Source organism: Sinocyclocheilus anshuiensis, unplaced genomic scaffold, assembly GCF_001515605.1.
Source record: "Sinocyclocheilus anshuiensis isolate Anshui unplaced genomic scaffold, SAMN03320099.WGS_v1.1 scaffold894, whole genome shotgun sequence".
Classification (NCBI taxonomy): Eukaryota; Metazoa; Chordata; class Actinopteri; order Cypriniformes; family Cyprinidae; genus Sinocyclocheilus; species Sinocyclocheilus anshuiensis.
Genome location: NW_015536505.1, coordinates 268,207 through 288,658, shown reverse-complemented (window position 1 = coordinate 288,658; position 20,452 = coordinate 268,207). Strand labels below are relative to the sequence as shown.

The window sequence follows — 20,452 nt, the reverse complement described above, 5'->3', positions numbered from 1 at the left end:
TAGAGTGACATTATTGTTACAGTGATAGTATGGTGTGTAGATAATGACAGAATTTTCAGTTGAAAGGAAATGACCTGCAGAGGGTGCAACTCGATTGGATTAATCATGTTTACACATAATTCTGCAACAGCATATTATAATAAACAAACAGCTAGCAGACATTAATAAACAAACACTTTTTACCTCCAATTGTGCAACTTTAATTAAGAATCATACAAATGAGTAACACATGCATGACACTTCTGATACTACTCATTCAAAATAGCACATGTGCTTAAATTAAAAACAATCTTCACAAATAGCTGTGTAATACGATGCCTGCTGTGCTATTGCCAATAACTGGAAGAACAACAGACTGAACTGTTAGAGAATCTTTATTTTTGCCTAATGCTCAAAAAGTCAAATATTTATAGTTCTCTGTAATCATATAATCAGAGGACTGTTTTTCATTATCGTGAGAGTCAAACAAATAATGGAAAAGCAAATTTAATCAGAGACATGTGCATTCTCGAATTGAAAAGATTAAAGTAATAAAAGCTTATTTTAAGCCCTCATGTACAGAATGATTGACTCCAGAAAAGACCCTCCCCCATGATACACCACATGTATCCATCTATCTATCTATCTATCTAGGCCTACATTTATCATTTATGTATTTGAATAGCATATTTCTATCCATTTGGATTATATAGATTTAACATAAACTTAATGTGATACATATCTGTCATACATAAATGAAACGGGTAAGAAACAAGATTTCTGCAATAGTAATAAACTGATGTGTTTTAAATACATGATAACAAATTTATAATCAACATTAATTTCAATTTGCTTCACTCTCATTTTTTAACTATTTTTAACATGTTTAACTAACTGAATATTGCTTGTTCCACAAGTAGGCATATGTTCATATTTTTAATAAATACGTTTGAAAATATGATTATTTAAATAAAATCAAATAGATGCAAGTAGTTCATAATAAACAATGCCATGATTTTCTAAATGCAGAAACCTGACCTGTTTGATTTATGTGACAAATATGCATCACATTCAGTTTATTCATGTATTTATGTTAAAACTGTGTAATCCAAATTAATGGAATCTTGAATATGCAATTCAATACATACATCTTGAATTTTGAAATTGTTCATTTTAATTTAATATTTAAATGACATATTATGGGTCTTATTAACAGCATTAGACTACTGAATGGATGGGTAGGTGTACTGGCACATATACAAAGTTGTTGACATAAGGTGATTTACATACATTTGCACAGGACAATGCACTTATTTACACCCACACACACACACACACACACACACACTCAAACACAGTCAGCAGGGGTCAAGACTGAGTTCAAGGATGCCATCTGGGTACACACAAATTATTAACAGCCCCATTCTGTTGATGTTATTTTATTCTTTAATCATTTTCAGAAAGTCAAAGCAGGACTAAACAATACATCTTAAGGTGTAAAGTGTTTTGAACCTGATTTGTGCTTTTGTTTAAATCCTGCTCGCTGAGTCTCTCATCAGACAAAGAAGCAATTAAGTTGTTTATTGATGCAGAAAAGCGAATGTGTGATTCCACCGTGCAGGAGGGTCTCGCAAGCATTTTTTGCCCGCTTTGATCTTGCATGAGGACATCCAGCTGGACAGTGAAGGAGCCGTCCAAATCACAAAAAAAATTGCTTGGTCAGACAGATGAACAACAGACAGCACTGTAGTGAGGTCAATTAGAAGGTTATTTAAGGATATGGTTCTTCTTTTCTTTAGTTTTCTTTTGTTTTGTTTTCTTGCTCATCAAAGCATTAAGTACTGCAGAAACCTAACAGTGAAATCAACTAAATGAAGTTTAACAAGATAGTTGAGTTGATATTTTATCTTCTACTTCTTCTTCTTTTTTTTGTGGAAAAACTTGACTGAATGACTGATTTTTAAATTTTTTGCCAATTATCCCTTTACCTTATGGTTGTCTCATGATTTTAGCTACACAAATAATTTGAATATAGTTTATAGTTTATAGTTTAATAATATATTTTTTATGAATTCCAGCTAAAAATCATCGTATTTCGTTACAATATATATATATATATATATATATTTTTATTTTTTTTTTGGCCAATACCCATGAAAATGCACAGTAGCTTTTAGTCCATTTTTGTTCTGTGTTTGCCGTATCACATGCTGTTGACCTAAAGTTTGTGCATTTTTTTGTACACGTTGTTTGACTGATTTTTGCCCTATAAAGGTTTGACAAGGACTCACTCTAGCACCTGCCATGAAGAATGTTTAACACATTAATCACAACCACAGTAACTCAACCACAGTACATTCAATCGTTCTCTAAACAGTCACAGTCCTCTAACAAATCAAACACTGTTTAGTGGTTCTGCTCTAATTATTAAGTAGCTATTGTGATTTGGAGAGCTGCACCCACCACACTCTTTTGAGATTGCTGGAATCTTTAGCTGAAACTGCTGCAGGCATTGCAAACACAGAAGATAAATAATTCGACTTAATTAAGAAGGGGAGTATGTCTATAACATTCCATAGCAGCTGTTCTCCCTTAAGGCTGTCTGCACTCCACCTGCCAATCATACAGATGAGGATATGTGACATTATTACGTTTAAAGTCAGCATTAAAACAAAACTGACCCAATTTTATATGCATTCCAGATCTCATTGTCAACAATTAATCAGTTTATGTTATTCCAAAGAAAGAAACCGGTTGTCATCATGATCTTTAATTAAAATGTAATAACTTATCCTTCCTCTGAAGCATCCTGTGTGAAAAAAAAGTACACTGTAGCAGACTTTTAAAAAGAATAGGGCTACTTATTATAGAAATGATATACTGTACTTTAAAAGAATATACTTAAGTGTGAACTGAATGTAATATTTTCAGACACTTAACTGCAAGGTTATTTACAATTAAATGAAAATCTAATAAAGCTCAAATTTAGATTAAACACAATTAGTTGACTTTAACAGTGTTTTTTGACCCACTTAAGTACGACTTAACTAAATCTTTATATGTAAGTTCATAACTACCTCTGTTATCTTTGAAATGTCTACAGACATGTTTTTTTATATATTTTTTTTAAGATTTGAAGTACACTACAAGTGCACGTTAAAGGGATAGTTCACCCAAAAATTGCTGGTAATCAAACAGTTGGTGGTTACCATTGACTTCCATAGTAGAAAAAAAAAAATACTATGGAAGTCAATGGCAACCACCAACTGTTTGATTACCAGCAATCTTCAAAATATCTTCTTTTGTGTTCAACATAAGAAAGCAACTCATACAGGTTTGGAACGACATGAGGGTAAATGATGCCAGAATTTTCATTTTTGGGTGAACTATCCCTTTAAGTACAATTAAGCACACTTTATTTTCACAAGGGTTGCCTTTTCTGCTGAAAATTTTAACTAATAGCAAAACAAATGTTTTGGCAAACTTAAATTCGACACATATTCAGAATCTAACCAATTCCAAATGGATCAAACATTCTACCTACATTTGTTTTTCATGTTGAAGATCCTTTTCCTTTTTTCTGTCACATTACCGTATATTATAAATATTGTAAGTACATTGAAAGTAAATTGTGTTGTAAACGACAAAAGTTTAGAGGAGTAATAATGGTAGAAAGGTCAGACAAATTTTCTCATGGTTCCACAAGAATGTCAGTGGATAATTTAAAATGAAGATTGATGTACATATAGCTACATATATCAAGTTTACCACTAGGAAATGGGAAATGAATTTAAGACGCATTTTCTTACTCAATACAGGCATTCTTTCTTCAGTTGGTGTGTTGTGCAAGGCCACATCAGACGGTTGCCAAGGCACACTTGTCATAGCATGCGTGTCACCATAGCTCCTCTTCTGGTTAAACAATAAATACCTGCAGCTCATGTAACTGAGTGAAGCTTTTAAAATACTAGGTGGATCAGCTTCACAAGTTCACTTTATGCACTTTAAAGCAATATATATTTCAAAGCAATATTGGGGGTTCAATGCAAGTTAAGCTATGTTGACAGCATTTGTTAAATACAGCAAAACTTAATTTCCAATTTTCCACTATTTTTCATTAAATAAATAACTAAATAACTAAATAAATCAATCAATTTGGGTTACAGGCATGTACAGTGGAAGTAAATGGGGCCAATTTTAGTTAAAATACTGTTTCATTAGCCACAAGATGTAAACAATATGTTAACATGATTTTAGTGCGATAAAATCGATTATTAACCTTTTCTGTGTAAAGTTGCTGTGCATCCAAAGTGTTAAACTTTGTTGCCTTTACAATGTAATGCTGTAGACCTTTAACTACCACAAAATGAAAGGAACAGTATTATAGGTGAAATAATACATAAGCCAAACATAAATGTGTGGTTGGAAGGATCTTGTGCATGTTATTTAGATGCCTATAATTCAAATGCCAGTTTATATCTTTTTTTGTTTTCAGTTGAAAAGCAAAGTGATGACACAGAGACAACACACAGTATATGCCTTTTGAGTCAGGACTTCATCTTGAATTATTGTCATTCAATTCGCAGCAGAGAGAAGAATCATCATAATTGGTTTGTTTTTCGGATCAGATGATCAGCCTAAATTGCAGTGTTCATCACCGGCTCCTCACCAGCATAACCTCTGTGTACAAATTAAAACCTTGATCTTATTTTTAATTGAGCGCTATTAATACCCACAAAACCAGAGGCCACCGCAGATGCCTCTTTATCTTCACTCTTTAATGTGCAAAGCAGATGAATTCATTTTCCCATGACTGAGCTTTCAAAGACCTCCCCACCATTATTGGTCTCTGCTCTAATGCTGTAATTTGTCATGCTGTTGTAGTGTGTTAAATACACAACATTTCCAAATGTTATAATGCTTTATTTTGTTGAAAAGGCTGTAAAAGTTTTTATCAAAGTTAACTTAATACTTGTAATAACTTAATAATAATTAAGTATCCAAATAATTATGACTACATGACGTGATTTGACATGACTATTTGATTTGTCTTTTTCTCTCTGCCTTTTTAATTGCTCTCTCACCACACACACACACACGCGCGCGCGCACACTGGCTTACTATCCTTGTCAAAAAAAAAAAAAAAAAACTCATTCTGTATGATTTATAAGCTTGTTTCCCCATGGGGACCTCATTTTAGGTCCCCATGCTGACACGAGTCCCCATGAGTTGGTGTGTATTCAAGTCCTCACCTGGATAGAAAAACATGTACACACACACACACACACACATTTTTTAGGGATGTATTTCTAACATACTGTAATTTCCTAACATAGCAAACCACCCCCATCTTGTGGTGGGCATGAAATGTCCTGTCCAATCCCAGATGTACCTTTCAAATCTCACATTTGTCAATGTCACATTCCCCATAGATTTTTTTTTCCAAAATATTTGTGATACAAAGATAAATATAGGAAGATATGGAGCAATTACAATTTTGTGTTACACAAATAAAAAATATATATACATAATGTCTCCAAATACTTAGTTTTTTAATACCCAGCAAACACAGAATATTATCGTTGGTTATTTAATTTATTTATTCATTTTATTTTTTTTATTATTATTTTTTTTGGGAAATAAATAATGACATACTAGGAATGTTCTCTTGTGGTTTTGTAACCAGAATTTTGCAGAGGGCCAGGTTTTTCCTGTGTGTGTGTGTGTGTGTGTGTGACAAACTAAAGACAGCATATACAGAATGATCTCTAATGGTTATTTTTAGGTTTTATTTTATAATCAAAAACTAATATTCCCAGTATAACTAAAAATTGTTAGCTGGGTGGAAGATTAATTATTTTTGTATTTAAGGGTTGTAAACCATTCTAAGAAAAACAAATAATCATGATGAAATGAAAGCAGGAGGTTGCACCCAAACAAATAATGATTAAACAGAAGGATGCTTGACCGCTTGAAATACTGACGCTGACCCAATTTAACGGCCGTTTGCCAGTTACCGTCAGTGTCAGCCGTTTCAACGTCCCGCCTACCTAAGATCCATTTTTACACCTTCATTGATCTGTGATTGACAGGAGAGAAAGAAGAATGAAGACAGAATGAATGGTGCCTACTTGTCAACAAGCATCACTGCCCAGTGAGTCAGAGCGCATGCGCAGTGCTGACGCTCTGGATGCTGCTCAATATAGAAAAGCAACCTGCCTTAACGCTTCAAAGCAGAAGAAATGTCTCGTAATAGTGCATCAGAAATGCAAGATGGAATGTGTATTGCCAGCCAAATGACAAAATGTGCGGACGCCGATGCTTCTCCGCGCTCCGATGGTTTCATCTTCGGTCCAAAATGCCACTTGCTTAACTGACATACGAGGATACAGACATAAATAGTCATTGATAAAGGAAAATCAAGCGAATCTACAAATATGAACGGTACGTTGCTTAAAAAGCGAAGGCTGGACTGTGTGTATGCGGTGTTGTTGTGGCTCCATAACGCTGTGTGGATATGCTGTTCAGCGGCCGAAGACCATCGTTTCAGCGTTGAGGTAAGACTGGCCCAACATCAGCATCAGCATCTTCTGCTTGAGTCATGAACACAAAAACGTTTGTTGAGAATACGCGTCCTGCTTTTACTGAGACCTACAGAAACGGAATATATTGCAGGTCATAAATAAATCAGGACAGCATTTGCACAGAATCACATTGAATCACCTGGTGGATCTGCAGCATGTCCCGTCTGAGTGTGTGCTATGGTATATACAGCTATTCTGCTTGAGTCATGAACACAAAAACGTTTGTTGAGAGTATGCATCCTGCTTTTACTGAGACCTACAAAAACGGAATATATTGCATGTCATAAATAAATCAGGACAGCACTTGCACAGAATCACATTGAATCACCTGGTGGATCTGCACCATGTCCCGTCTGAATGTGTGCTATGGTATATACAGCTATTCTGCTTGAGTCATGAACACAAAAACGTTTGTTGAGAGTATGCATCCTGCTTTTACTGAGACCTACAAAAACGGAATATATTGCATGTCATAAATAAATCAGGACAGCACTTGCACAGAATCACATTGAATCACCTGGTGGATCTGCACCATGTCCCGTCTGAATGTGTGCTATGGTATATACAGCTATTCTGTTCCAGTCTAGTCTATTCTAATCTGTACTCAGTAGACAGCAATGCAACCCTGTTCTGTTATTCAGTATACCTAGTAAACAGAAATGCTATAGTCTAGTCTGGTTTAGCCTACTCAGTAATTATGTGCGCTGAGTAGAGTAGAATGCAATTCTATACTGTTCTATTCTGTATACAAAGTAAAATGAATAGAAGAACATAAAAATAGACTAGATTGGAATGGAAGAGAATAATATTATTTCTGTTTACTTTGTATTACAGAGCAGAACAGAATAATAGATAATTCCTGTTTAGAATATCATTCCTGTCTATAGAAAAGTATAGACTTTCATTCCTGTCTACTTATTACACCAAATTACAAAACAGAATAAAGCGGATTAGTGTACACTTGCTCATGGAATAGAATGGAATAGAATGCTTCTGTAATACAAAGTAAACAGGAACTATGTTATTCTATTTTCTATTCTATTCTGTGATTCTGTGTACTTAACAAAAATTATTTCTATTCTGTAGTACTAAGTAAATTGAAATGTTATTCTGTTCCATATAGCCAAGTCTATTCTGTTATTCGGTGTACTGAACAAAATAAAATAGCATTCCTGTTATTATTAGATTAGATTAGACTTAACCAGAATATAATAGAATGCTGTTATTCTATAGAAAGTAAATAGGAATGCCATTATATTCTGCCATTCTTAGTAGTAAGTAGACAGGAATTCTATTCAAATTTGATTGCAGCCTATTCTGTAATTGTGTACTGAGTAAACATGAATTCTATTCTGTCCAATTCTATTCTCATTTCTTTCTGTGTACTGATGGACAGCAATGAGATCAGAACACTGATCGTACACTGTTGCGCAATTTAATTCACAAGCTCTTAACAGTGCAGACCAGAGGCATTAGTGTGAGAGAGATATTGCTCCTTCCTCCCGTCCAAATCCATTAAAAGATGACAATCACACGCCTCTGACTGGCCATGCGACGATCAATGGGGTGATAGGGGAAGCAAGACCTTGATTAATTCAGTGGTACTCAACCGCAGACTCTTGCAAATGTAAAGCACATAAAGATTTTGTAAGATGCTTAGCAACTCTCCCCCAAACTCCTTTGGGCTGGAATGGGCGCAAATGTGATTTTTAGTGCCGCTGGCAGCACTGGTTGACATTGAAAGAATTTGTCACTCGCCCGGTTCTGTTTGGCTGGGAGGCGAGAGTTGTAGAGGGCGCTGTGCCAGTGGATCAGCTCATGGTGGTCATGGTATTGTCATGATAATATTGATGCTCTTTTAGAGCAGGCTGTATTGATGAAACTGTCTTTCACAAAATTACAATAACACCAGTGGGACAGAACCATATGAATGCTAAATTAGTGGTCTTCGCTTTCTTGGTAACTAGAACCTCTTTCTTCTTTTCAGCTTTCTGCCACCCATGTAGCTCCTGTGTGGGTTTTTTGCTGGCAGGGCTGCAGTGGTTGGCAGCAGTTGTGAGTTGAGTGCACAGGTCAGTGGTCTTTGGGGAAGAGAGAGAGTGTGTGTGTGTGTGTGTGTGTGTGTGTGTGAGAGAGATGAGTAATGATTGCTCGGAGGGGGAACCTCTGATCCTGAACTAGGAATAGACTATAGAGTGCAAGGTTCAAGGATTCAGCGGTGAAATCAAGATTGGGCCCCCCAGGGCATTAATTACGCATGTCTTTCGCATACATGTACAAATGTGCTTAGGTAAGTGCTAAGTTGGTAATGACATTTCATGTAGCTCTGGCTCTATATGTGATAAATAGGGAGTCAGTGGTTGTTGCTATGTGCTATTGACCACTGAGATGATGTAAATAGTCATACATCTTATTAATGGTTTGGATAAAAGGTTGTGGGTTTTGTGGTTGATAGAAGTGGGCATAAATGTACAGTACCTTAATCGATTTAAATGAAGTTTTAAATGCATTTGAATCTGTCATGATGTCGTAAAGGGAGGAGGAGTAAAGCAGGCTGTGATAATTATTACTGCTGCTTGCTAAACATTTGTGCTGTCCCTCCTTTTCGTTAAAAAAGGGTTGCAGTGAACCACCAAGACAGTCTCAGGGCAGTTTTTAACTTTTTTTTTTGGCGAATTGGTGGCAAATGCGTATGCATTCATATAATCGCTTTTGTACATTTGCATATGATCTGCTTACTCCCCTCTGAGAGTTATGTTTAGGGGTGGACCTTTATGGTTTTTTTTTTTTCTAAAAATCATGTTTTCATATAAATCAAATTGTACAAATTCATACAAATTCACCAGCAATTCGCCAAGATGTAGTTTTCTTGTGAGACTGGGTCTGAAGCACTTACAATGGGAGTAAATGAGAATTGGCAAGTATACTCATTGTTTCAGTATAGCCACAAAAACAATATGTATTAAAATCATACAAATTCAAATGAAATCATTTAATGCATTCACCCCCAAACATTAACTAATTAATTTTTTTCTTGAGATCGGGTTGGAAGCACGTGGAATGAAAGTAAATGGGGCAATCGGTAAATATTAAAATACACTGTTTCTGTATTATAGCATTGTAAACAATATGCATTCAAATTCATCAATACAAAATCATAAAAATTCACCACCTATTTGGCAAAACATTCCATAGTTATATTTTCTCATGAGATCGGATTATAAGCACTAAAGTACAACCTGTTTCAGTAATATAGCCACGTAAACAATATGCATTTAAGTGAAAAAAACCTTCTAACTAACTTTTACTGTGTAAAGTTTTCCATTTGTTGATTTTTTTTTTCAAAATGTTGAGTTTAACTTGTATTGAACATGAAATACTCTTTTAGATTGAAGGAGAGACTTGAACACCTTAGCAATGACCTAGAAACATCTTAACAGCCACTTGCATCAGCTTACAGCCAACCACGTCCAAGTTAAAAAGCACTTAGCAACTACATAGCAACATCTTGGCATCCATCCACAACAACCTAGCATCGTAACTGTAAGCTTTGCATGGGCAAGCACCAAAAATCAGTTTGAATGTTGATAGTAGAGAGTGCAAATAAACCAATTTTCACAGTATCGTTGACTCATGTGGGCCTGAAACCTGTTTCAACTCATAATGCACACCATGCACACAATCATGTGCTTACAGCTGATTAAAGGCATAGAAAGTGGATGAAAAGGGGTTGTTTGGCTCAGCAGGAACTTGCAGAAAGAAAAAGGGAAAGAGGGCGAGATAGAGACAAGCAATTCCTGGCTGCTGGTTAGTGGGCAGACTATGTACAATAGCAGTACTTGAGGTTTTACCTCTCTATCATTGGTTAGTTCTGCCACTGACCCCAAGGAAACTGATGGCGTTGCACTCAGGGGGAACTATGGCAGCTTATTTGCACAAAGAAGTGTTTGCCTGGAAACAGTAGCACCTTTTTGGATGCAACTGCATTTCAACATACTGACTCCTGTAATTGACTTCATTGATTGGCTTTTGCTGCAAGACGCACATGAGAGAAGTGAGTGTGTGTGTGAGAGAGAGAGAGAGAGAGAGAGAGAGGGTCCAAAACCTCTTTATTGCTTTAAAACAAAATCAAAATCAAAAACAAAAACAATACAACCAGTTCAAACAATTCCAAAGTACATAGTATATATACAGTATATACAGTATATATATATATATAGAGAGAGAGAGAGAGAGAGAGAGAGAATTAGTGAAAATTAGCTACAGAGAAAGAACAAGTGAGAAAATTCTGCAGTGGAAAGAGAAGAAAGCAGAAAGCAGCTCTTAAGCAGAAACAGATGAAGTTGTACCCTGAATAGTTTATGTTCATGCAAAACATATAGTATACAGTAGAGTAAAATGTTAGTTATTTAATGGGAATCCCTATATTTTATTTTATAATTTTTTGCCATACAACTAGGAACAATATATTGTACAGTCCAAAATGCCACACTATAATGACTGTAATAGACAGTATTGTTTGCACTCAAAGCTATTTCTAACAAAAACTTTTACAGCACAGCATTGCAGATATAAAGTGTTATTTTATTTGATGTTTAAAATTTTATGTTGTTTTATTACAGCTTGTATTAATATTTCGAATCAGTTTTATTTTGAAATGTTCTGTTTTAATTTTGAATTTTAGTTAAAATTTTAGTAATTTTGTGTTTTTAGCATTTTTGTTTTTGCATTTTTTTATATGTTTATATAGTTTTTATTCATTTTTATTTCAGTTTTCGTTTTAGTTATTTTAGCACATCAAGTTAAACTAAATTAAAATGAGAAATGTTGCCTTGGCAACTATCTGAACTATTTTTTTTTATATATTTTATTTTATTTTATGTAACATTTCTTTTATTTCAAGTAATGATGAAAAGTTTTGTTTAATGGTTTGAATTTTATTTTCATTTTTAGTTTTAGTTATACAATAACTCTGATATAAATGACTAAACATTAACTGCAGTTGAAACACACACCTTGAATGTGACTGTACTTATAGAATATGTAAAAGCACACAGTCTCATCTCTGTCTATGAAACTGCAGCCTCTCATCAGATGTCACACTCAAGACATCATGCATTTATGATGGATTTTTCATCTTACTGGATACACTCAAGGGTCTCCATAAGGAACATGGTTGTTCCAACGACTACCAGAAGGATGTTTTTAATCATCATCTCGTCATGCACTTTTTCTGTCTGTTTCTGCCATCTGGTATAAATGTGGCAGCAGCTTCTGGGTAATGATCATTTTCATGTTGTCATGGTAGGGTGAGATTGTGACAGGATGCACACCACCACCTGATGACTAAGCACTTTGAACATCAAGAAAACCTGTCTTGGACTGGCTTGCTTTTGAAATCAAACCCCATGTTTTTAAAGTTCTTCTTGCACGTGTGTTATGGACCTTCCCTTGAATGTGACTGTACTTATAGAATATGTAAAAGCACACAGTCTCATCTCTGTCTATGAAACTGCAGCCTCTCATCAGATGTCACACTCAAGACATCATGCATTTATGATGGATTTTTCATCTTACTGGATACACTCAAGGGTCTCCATAAGGAACATGGTTGTTCCAACGACTACCAGAAGGATGTTTTTAATCATCATCTCGTCATGCACTTTTTCTGTCTGTTTCTGCCATCTGGTATAAATGTGGCAGCAGCTTCTGGGTAATGTTCATTTTCATGTTGTCATGGTAGGGTGAGATTGTGACAGGATGCACACCACCACCTGATGACTAAGCACTTTGAACATCAAGAAAACCTGTCTTGGACTGGCTTGCTTTTGAAATCAAACCCCATGTTTTTAAAGTTCTGTTTAACGTGTGTTATGGACCTTCCACTATGGACCTTCACAAAGAGTCAAATCATTCCTTTGTTTTGCAACTCATCTTTCTGTGGGTAATATAGACTCTTGTCAGATTCTGTCAAACAGAAATAATTCAGGTCTTTTTAAAGTGTAATCATGTAATTAAGAAAGTCTGTATTATTGTAAATACTGTAGACACATTTCGGAGAGATCATTTGGCTAGTTAAGTAAGGATGAAATTTGTATTTCGGTCTACAATTTTTTCCCGCAGAAAAATATTAATGGTCCCTCAACTTGCAGTGTTGAGTGTATAAAGCCAATTAGGGTGATATACAAAAAAGTAAATAATATGAAAAAGCATTCTTCCTAAAAATATATACCATGATTTACACATGTGATTCAAAAACAGCTGGTTTTACCAGTACTGGCATGATTTGGAAAGTATGAAATGAATATTATTTTCAATGCAGCTAAGTATAAGCAGCTTTTCTATTAAGAGTTGTAAAACAAAATCATACATTCACCCAATGAATAATGTATAATACATTTGGACTACCAGAGACATTTGGAAAGATATAGAAATATTAAGCAAAGTATGGTTATTTCTAGTGATGTTACAGTATGTTATGTTTAAGAAGTTATAGAATATCATTCAAAACTTTAGGGTCTGTGAGATTTTTGTTTTTATTTCTTATTTTTTGCATTAAAGAAATGAATGCTTTTATTCAGCAACAGTAAAGACATTTTATAATGTTACAAACGATTTATGTTTCAAATAAATGCTGTTCTTTTGAAATATCTATTTCTCAAATAATCCTGAAAAAATGAATCATTGTTTCCAAAAAATATAATTGTTTTCAACTTTGATAATAATAAAAATGCTTCTTAAGCAGCAAATCGGCATATTAGATTTCCCCCCAAAAAAAGACTGGAGTAATGGATGCTGAAAACAATCACAAGAATAAGTTACATTTTCAAGTATATTAAAATAGAAAACAATTATTTTGAATTGTAATAATATTTCACAATATTACTGTTTTTTTCTTTTATTTCAAAAGCATTAATAATAATAATAATAATAATAATAATAATTTGAACGGTAGAGTACCTTGTATTGAACTGGACTTTATTATTTTCTTTCTTTCTTTTGTTTGTTCTTTGCTTGGTTGGCTCAATAAATAATTACACTTGAGAAAAGACTTTGAAAAAACATAAAAACAAATCTCAGAGAGATCAGTTGGCTCATTTGGATGAAATTCATTTGGTTGGGGATGTTGGAACACTCTTGGACCGCAGAGAAGATGTTAATTATACAATCATGTTTGCTAGATGCTTCATTTTTCAGCTATTAAGCCTGTTTTTCATTGCATTGCTTTATTTATGCATAAATATGAGTGTGAGAGCGCCTGTGTGTTTACCCGCAGAGCAATCTTGGTTTAATTTGACACACATTGAGTACATTAACATGGCAGATTTTTCTTTTTCTTTCATTGACATTTTTAATGTGCATCAGTTTGGCTGAGCTCTGTATTTATAGCTTCAAAAATTATGAGTGATTACAACACCCGGAGGATGACAAAGTTGCTTCTATCTATGACTCTCTATCACCATGGTTACACCCTGCCATACCAGACCCCTGCGGCTCTATAGCACATCTGTGTTTTCTTCATATAAATTAGTAATCAGCCCTTGTGTTGGTTAGAGACGCAGAGTCTGATTAGTGCTAGAGAATCAATTTGGCTTTCAACAGTTTTTGCTTTCTCATAAGGAGAACTAGGCCTACATAGATATATTACAGAATATAAATTAATGTCCTTTTACAAGATACATGTACAACACTAATATTGTAGTTTTTCTTTTATATCTCTCTCACACGCGTATATATTTATATATCAAACGAGTACATATACAGACATTCATATTAAATTATGATTTATGTGGCGGCAGAGCACCAAAACGTTTGGTTTGCTTTTTGTTTATGGATTGTTTCAAAGTATGTTTGACCTCAAGTACATTATCTTAAAAGCTCTTTCCAGCATAATGTTGTTTGGAATGAAATGATCTTAACATGCACCTTAAGAATACCACTCTCCTCGAATCACAGTTCTCATAGGATGCATTACAACAGGCCATTACAGTTCATTGCAACAACAAAGAGAGTTCATCAAATGTTATTTTGCTCACATATAGCACTCTCTAGGTATGGCTTTAGCTGAATTCAGAACTGCATTCTAACATACTACTCTTACTATTTCTGCCATTTGGTAAAAGTAGTATGCTAGTATGCTGTTCCAAATTCAGCCTTAATTCAGCCATTTAAAGGTGCAATAGGTGATTGTCTTCAGAACATTTTTTTGTTATGCTGGTTGAAAGTCTCTTCACATCATAGCAATCATTAAGTTAAGTGGTCTAAATGTATTTATCTGTATTTATATATTCTGTGGAAGGCGTAGGACCAATAAATGTTTGTCCAATCAAAACGCTCGGTCCGAGCGTTTTAATTGGCTTTCCTACCTGCCTGTCAACGTATGTATTAGCATACCTCTGTGCACCCTGTTCGCGCAGACAGGATACGTCATCAGCGCGTTCACGCACGCTGTGCAGACAGAGCGAGAATGGCAGACAAACATCAACAACCCGATCTTCCTTCCTGGTATTGTAGTACTTTTAAAGTTTTCTCACCAGTGAATGACACATGATGTAGCCCAGCAGTTCCCAATTCCTGTCCTCATGCCCCCCACCTCTGCATATTTTGCATGTCTCGCTTAGTTAACACACTCGATTCAGATAACCAGCTCGTTAGAAGTGAGCTACATGCATGAACTGTGTTCCGATCGATGTGATCCCTACACAGTGTTCATTGCTCCCTATACTCCCTGAGCACCCCGCTCTGCATATTTTGCATGTCTCGCTTAGTTAACACACTCGATTCAGATAACCAGCTCGTTAGAAGTGAGCTACATGCATGAACTGTGTTCCGATCGATGTGATCCCTACACAGTGTTCATTGCTCCCTATACTCCCTGAGCAGGGGAAATCCGTTGAAGTTTACTTCACTTCAGATTTGCGCTTCGCAGTGTCTTCACTCACATCACACTCACACACACACATGTCTTCACATCCAGTGCGAGGACTGGAATTGGGAACCGCTGATGTAGCCTATTGTAGTAATGTTGTCTCTGGTATTCTGGTCTGTGAGCGTATATGTGTTCAGGGGGCGTGGCTTTGGACGGCGATTGCAGGGAGGGTGGGACGTTCACTTTCAGTGCTATCAGGCTAAAGTTAGCATTTTCCAAGATCTCCCACTGCACCTTTAAATCCTGAGGCTAGCAAAGCTAGCATCTCTGGAAGGTCAGTGTGTTACATGTTAAAATTGCTGATGAAACTTTGGTAACAAATTTTTGGCCATTATTTAACACGACTCGTTGAAAAAAAAAAGTGTTTGCCAGCTAAGTGACCTAAAAATCGTCACAGCTCTGTTCTGATACAGTTATGGAGAGCAGGAAAGAAACAATCCTGAGTGCTAATATAATAGTTAGTGTAGCAACCTAAGTAAAAGAGAGGCAAGATCATTTATAATAAATCTTTTGTTGTTGATGTCAAATGCCATGCAACACTGTGAAACTCAACAGTACTTTGCCAGAAATTCATCAGTCATTTGGTACACTTGTGAAAAAGAAGTACACTCTAGCATACTTTTAAAAATAGTACATATTACGGAAATAATATGCTTTAAAAGAATATACATACATGTAAACTGATGTTCTCTGTGTGAATGTTCTCTGACACCTAATTGCATGTGACAAAAAGTTATTAAAGTTTAAATTTAGATTAAATTCAATTAATTGACCCACTTAGGTAGGACTTTATATGTACTGTAATTTCATAATTACTTCTATTGTCTTTTAAATATTGCTAAAGTGCACTGTCAAATGCACTGACAATCATTTATGGTAAATTATACTTTAATGTCATTTCTACTGAAATTTGTATGTCATATATTTACATATATTTGTAATTACACATTTGTAATGATGACGTTTATAATGTATTAATTTTAAATGTAAGAAAACATAGTCATGAAAGTGTACTCTCTTTAAGTACACTTAAGTGGCCTTTTATTTCATTAATATTATATTTTCTCGAAGTACATTTGTTTTTAAGAAAATACTTTTAAGGTTTGAGGTACACAACAAGAGCACATTCGATACACATCTTTTTCACAAGGCTATGGCCAATACGAATATAATATTTAGTCCAGTGTTTGAAATATTTGTTTGCATGGTAAATCACACTTCTGCTGCTGTTTATGCATATACAATACAGTTAATATTCCTATTAAACTCTTATCATGTTAGTTAATTGCATATACTGTTGGGCCTGCGTGGTTCATGTTAATCAATTGCAACATTTGATTCTATGGACATTTTTGATACTTTTGTATGCTAAACAATTTTGCTATCATGTTGGGTTACCATTCAATGTCCAATATACGTACAGTCTTGGCTTGAGGACAAAACCATCTGAGAAACAGCATAAATTGAAGTCAGAGTTCCTGAACCCCTAAACATGTAGGCTTCTTTCTAAGCCTTGTGAGGGCATGTTTAGCTTCTTATTCATTGTTTTGTTGTTCAGGCTACAGCTGAGCCTTTGGGTTTAGCTGAGGACACATTGTCAGGTTATGTTTGTTCTGTCTTTTGCAGGTGTGGTTACAGAGGTATGGCTACCTCCACCAGACACAACCTAACATGGCCGTCCTGCGATCAGCCCAAACCATGCATTCTGCTATTGCTGTCATGCAGCACAAGTATGGACTAAACATCACAGGGACTCTAGACAAGGAGACTATAGAGTAAGTACTCCTAAGAACACATACATACAGTAAAGTCACACATAAAATGCACAAATATACTGCATATACTGACTACAGCATACCAGGCCCATTCTCATAAAACTGTGCTGTTTGTGTATGAAAATGGCCTTGCAAAATGCCCATTGCTATTTATTGTCACTAAACCTAACCTTAAAGTGCTAATATTTGAAATTCTGGAATATATGCTTCTTATGATTTGAATATACAACTGAGTAAATTATGTTAGTTTAGTACTAAAATAATAAATCATACTTTATAATGTAGAAAAAACTACCCATTTCTCTTACAAAACATGTTTTGTGCAGTAGCTATTTGACCCTGTTACATTCCAAATGTTGCAGGGTTGAGTGTTACTGAGATGAAGGTAAATGCAAAAATGGCTAGAAACGGTCTTATCTAGGGAATATCATCACACCACATGAGTGAACATAAATACATACACTATGACATGTACGTACATAATGACATTTTGTAAAAAAAAAAAATCTTTGACGTCACACCCTCTGATATTATGCCAGAAACCAAGAATTAAAGGGGTCATATGATGCGATTTCAATTTTTCCTTTCTCTTTGGAGTGTTACAAGCTATGTGTTTTTTGAACTTTAAACCGCATAAACACATTTCATTACACCAAATACACAAAATAATGTTCTTTTTAGCAGCATCATATGACCCCTTTAAACATTGAAACCATGTTATTTTAATTACAGTATAATAAAAATTCTATATAACCCATTAAACTAGAATGGTGATGAACAAGGACATGCAAATTGGCCAATTTTCCAAAATTTCAATAAAACACTAAGTGTTAGCTCTGTCCAACAATATGATTAAGTCCAGTATCTATTTTCCATGGTAATTATATCAGTAGTAAGTAATGAGCACAAAAAATGGGACACAAATGACACAGTTTCCTAGAAATAAGTAATCAATTAAAGAATTTCATGCCTGATTCAAATTAATCACCTTTTCTTTGGACTGAATGTTTCAACCCTGCTCTCTGATGTTTAGCTTGGACACTATAAGCCATTTTCCAATCTAAAATGTTTTGAGAACATTTTCTACTGCTTGTGTAATTCATTCGAGGAGGACTGCACTGTGTTAGGAAGCATGAGCACTCTCTGTTTGACCTTGCAGTCAATTTGATTCTGCCTTGAAACAGTTCTTTTCATTCTGTTTTTCTGTCTTTATGTTATGTTTTATTGATGACAAGTTAAGACGAGACACTGATTTTCAAATTCAGTGATATAAATAAATTATTATCTTTTTAACTAAACATCTCGTGTTAGTGAGTTTGTAAATGCTAATTGATGTAAGCTGTAATGCTGAAATTATGTAACTTGCAGTAAAATAGAACAGTGGGTTTTAAGAGCAGTTCCCTTTCATGGGAACTTCGAACTGCGTCAAGCTTCAGACGAAGAAGCGAATGATGTGTGCTCCCGGCGCCTATTTATACTATAGTCGCACCGGTAGTGACGTCATGGCTGTCGCCGGCCAATGAGTTGGGTGTTTTTTCAATGTATGCTTCAGACACGGGTCACGACGAGGCGTTCTCCCCATAGCGACCCCTAGAGGATGCAGTGTCTCACTCCCTACTCAGGGAACCATGGTTACATAAGTAACCTGAGACGTTTTTCATGACACTAGGGATTTTGTGATTTTGATGAATATAATTTGGTGCTGAATGTTTGTGATATATGTTTTTGTGCGTTTAATTGTTTTTTTTTAATGTGTTTCTAGAACTGTAATGCATTGACTTCAAGTATGTCAGAACTACAACAATGGACTAAACACAAGAACACTGATTCATTTTAAAAGTCTGATGAGTATTCTGATGAATGAACACAGAAGCAGTTATTTTTAAATCCATGTAGTTATGCCTTAAAGGAGCAACATTAGCCAACCTAGTTTTATAATGTCATGAAGGGCAAAAATTACCTCACGCCTCCTCCCTTTGCTCTTTTTTCTCCTGTAGCTGGATGCTGAAACCCAGATGTGGAGTACCAGACCTGCCTGACGGCACATCTGTATCCCGAAGGAAGAAGCGCTATGCACTAACTGGACAGAAGTGGCAACGCACACACATCACATACAGGTTAGACAGAGACAGGATGCCTCTGTCAGTGTTAATGATTTAACAATTTGGTCTATAAATATAGCACAGACATTAAAAGACAAGAACTGTGAAATGAAATGCTCGAAATTTATTACAGAGCTTTAAATAAGTTGTCTTAAATGTACAGTTGTCTTAAAGGCATAGAATACCAATTATCTAGCACAGCGTTAATTCTGGCAGGTCACGTTAGTCAAGCTCGCATCAGCTGACTCTCAGCTGATCCCCATCTACCTATAGGAATACGACACCTATCTAAGCATTCATATATAAGGTCCCTCAGTATTATCAGCAGTTTTCGCATTGCTCAATAGCTAATTACCCTCCTCCATCCCCAACTCCTCCTCTGTCAGTCAGGATTCATCCTTCGGATTCTCCTTTGAATCAGACTAATTCTAAAATGTGTACATAACATTATTGAACTTTAACGATATCTGCAATACATTTATGTTGGTTCTGTTCTGTTTACCCTGGGGGGGGTTATCGCTGCTCTTCCTGCTCTCATCCATGCTAGGCCCAGAACAGAACCATACCTCCAATCCAAACTGTATGCTAATTGTCAATCATCTTTGACGATAGTGGTCCTGACAGAACTATGTGATTCTTTTTCATAATGATATTATAGAAAATAAATGGAATGATCTGTAATGAAATTTTATGTTAAAATTATTATTCAGTATGCATGGACAGTGTTACATGAACGTGCATGTTTTAACATATATAATTTTCAGAATAGTTTACTCAAGAATCACTTAACTTTTTCCCTGCCAGCATTTCCAAAAAAAAAAAAAAAAGGTTGCCAGCCACCGCCAACATTTTTGATCATTTTCACAAAATGTTTGTGGTCCTCAGAATATTTAATTGTATGAATATCTGAACATGCAATATATCAAAAGAAAGAACAGAGCCTCTGCTTAAAAAAACAAAAGTTCCCTTTCAGTCGGTTACTCTCGACGTCACGTCGGATGACCGACGAATTTTGATCTCGCTTAGAGAGACCAATCTACTTCGAGTGTAAACTAAACGAGCCAATACACATTGGCATGCGAT

The 20,452-nt window shown here is 35.3% G+C and overlaps 1 protein-coding gene across 3 annotated transcripts in view; it reads left to right on the top strand.

Annotated features, from left to right (window-relative positions):
• The first annotated feature begins 6,163 nt into the window (after positions 1 to 6,163).
• mmp16b (matrix metallopeptidase 16b (membrane-inserted)) overlaps positions 6,164 to 20,452 on the top strand; it is a 37,599-nt gene continuing 23,310 nt past the window's right edge. For 2 of the 3 annotated variants that reach the window (XM_016489587.1, XM_016489583.1), the window contains exons 1-3: positions 6,164 to 6,536; positions 17,119 to 17,267; positions 19,265 to 19,384. In XM_016489587.1, coding sequence (XP_016345073.1) covers positions 6,417 to 6,536; positions 17,119 to 17,267; positions 19,265 to 19,384 — 389 coding nt within the window. In that variant the 5' untranslated portion in view covers positions 6,164 to 6,416. Of the gene's footprint in view, positions 6,537 to 15,714; positions 15,767 to 17,118; positions 17,268 to 19,264; positions 19,385 to 20,452 lie in introns of those variants that run through there. The other variant, XM_016489592.1, reaches the window with a different exon arrangement.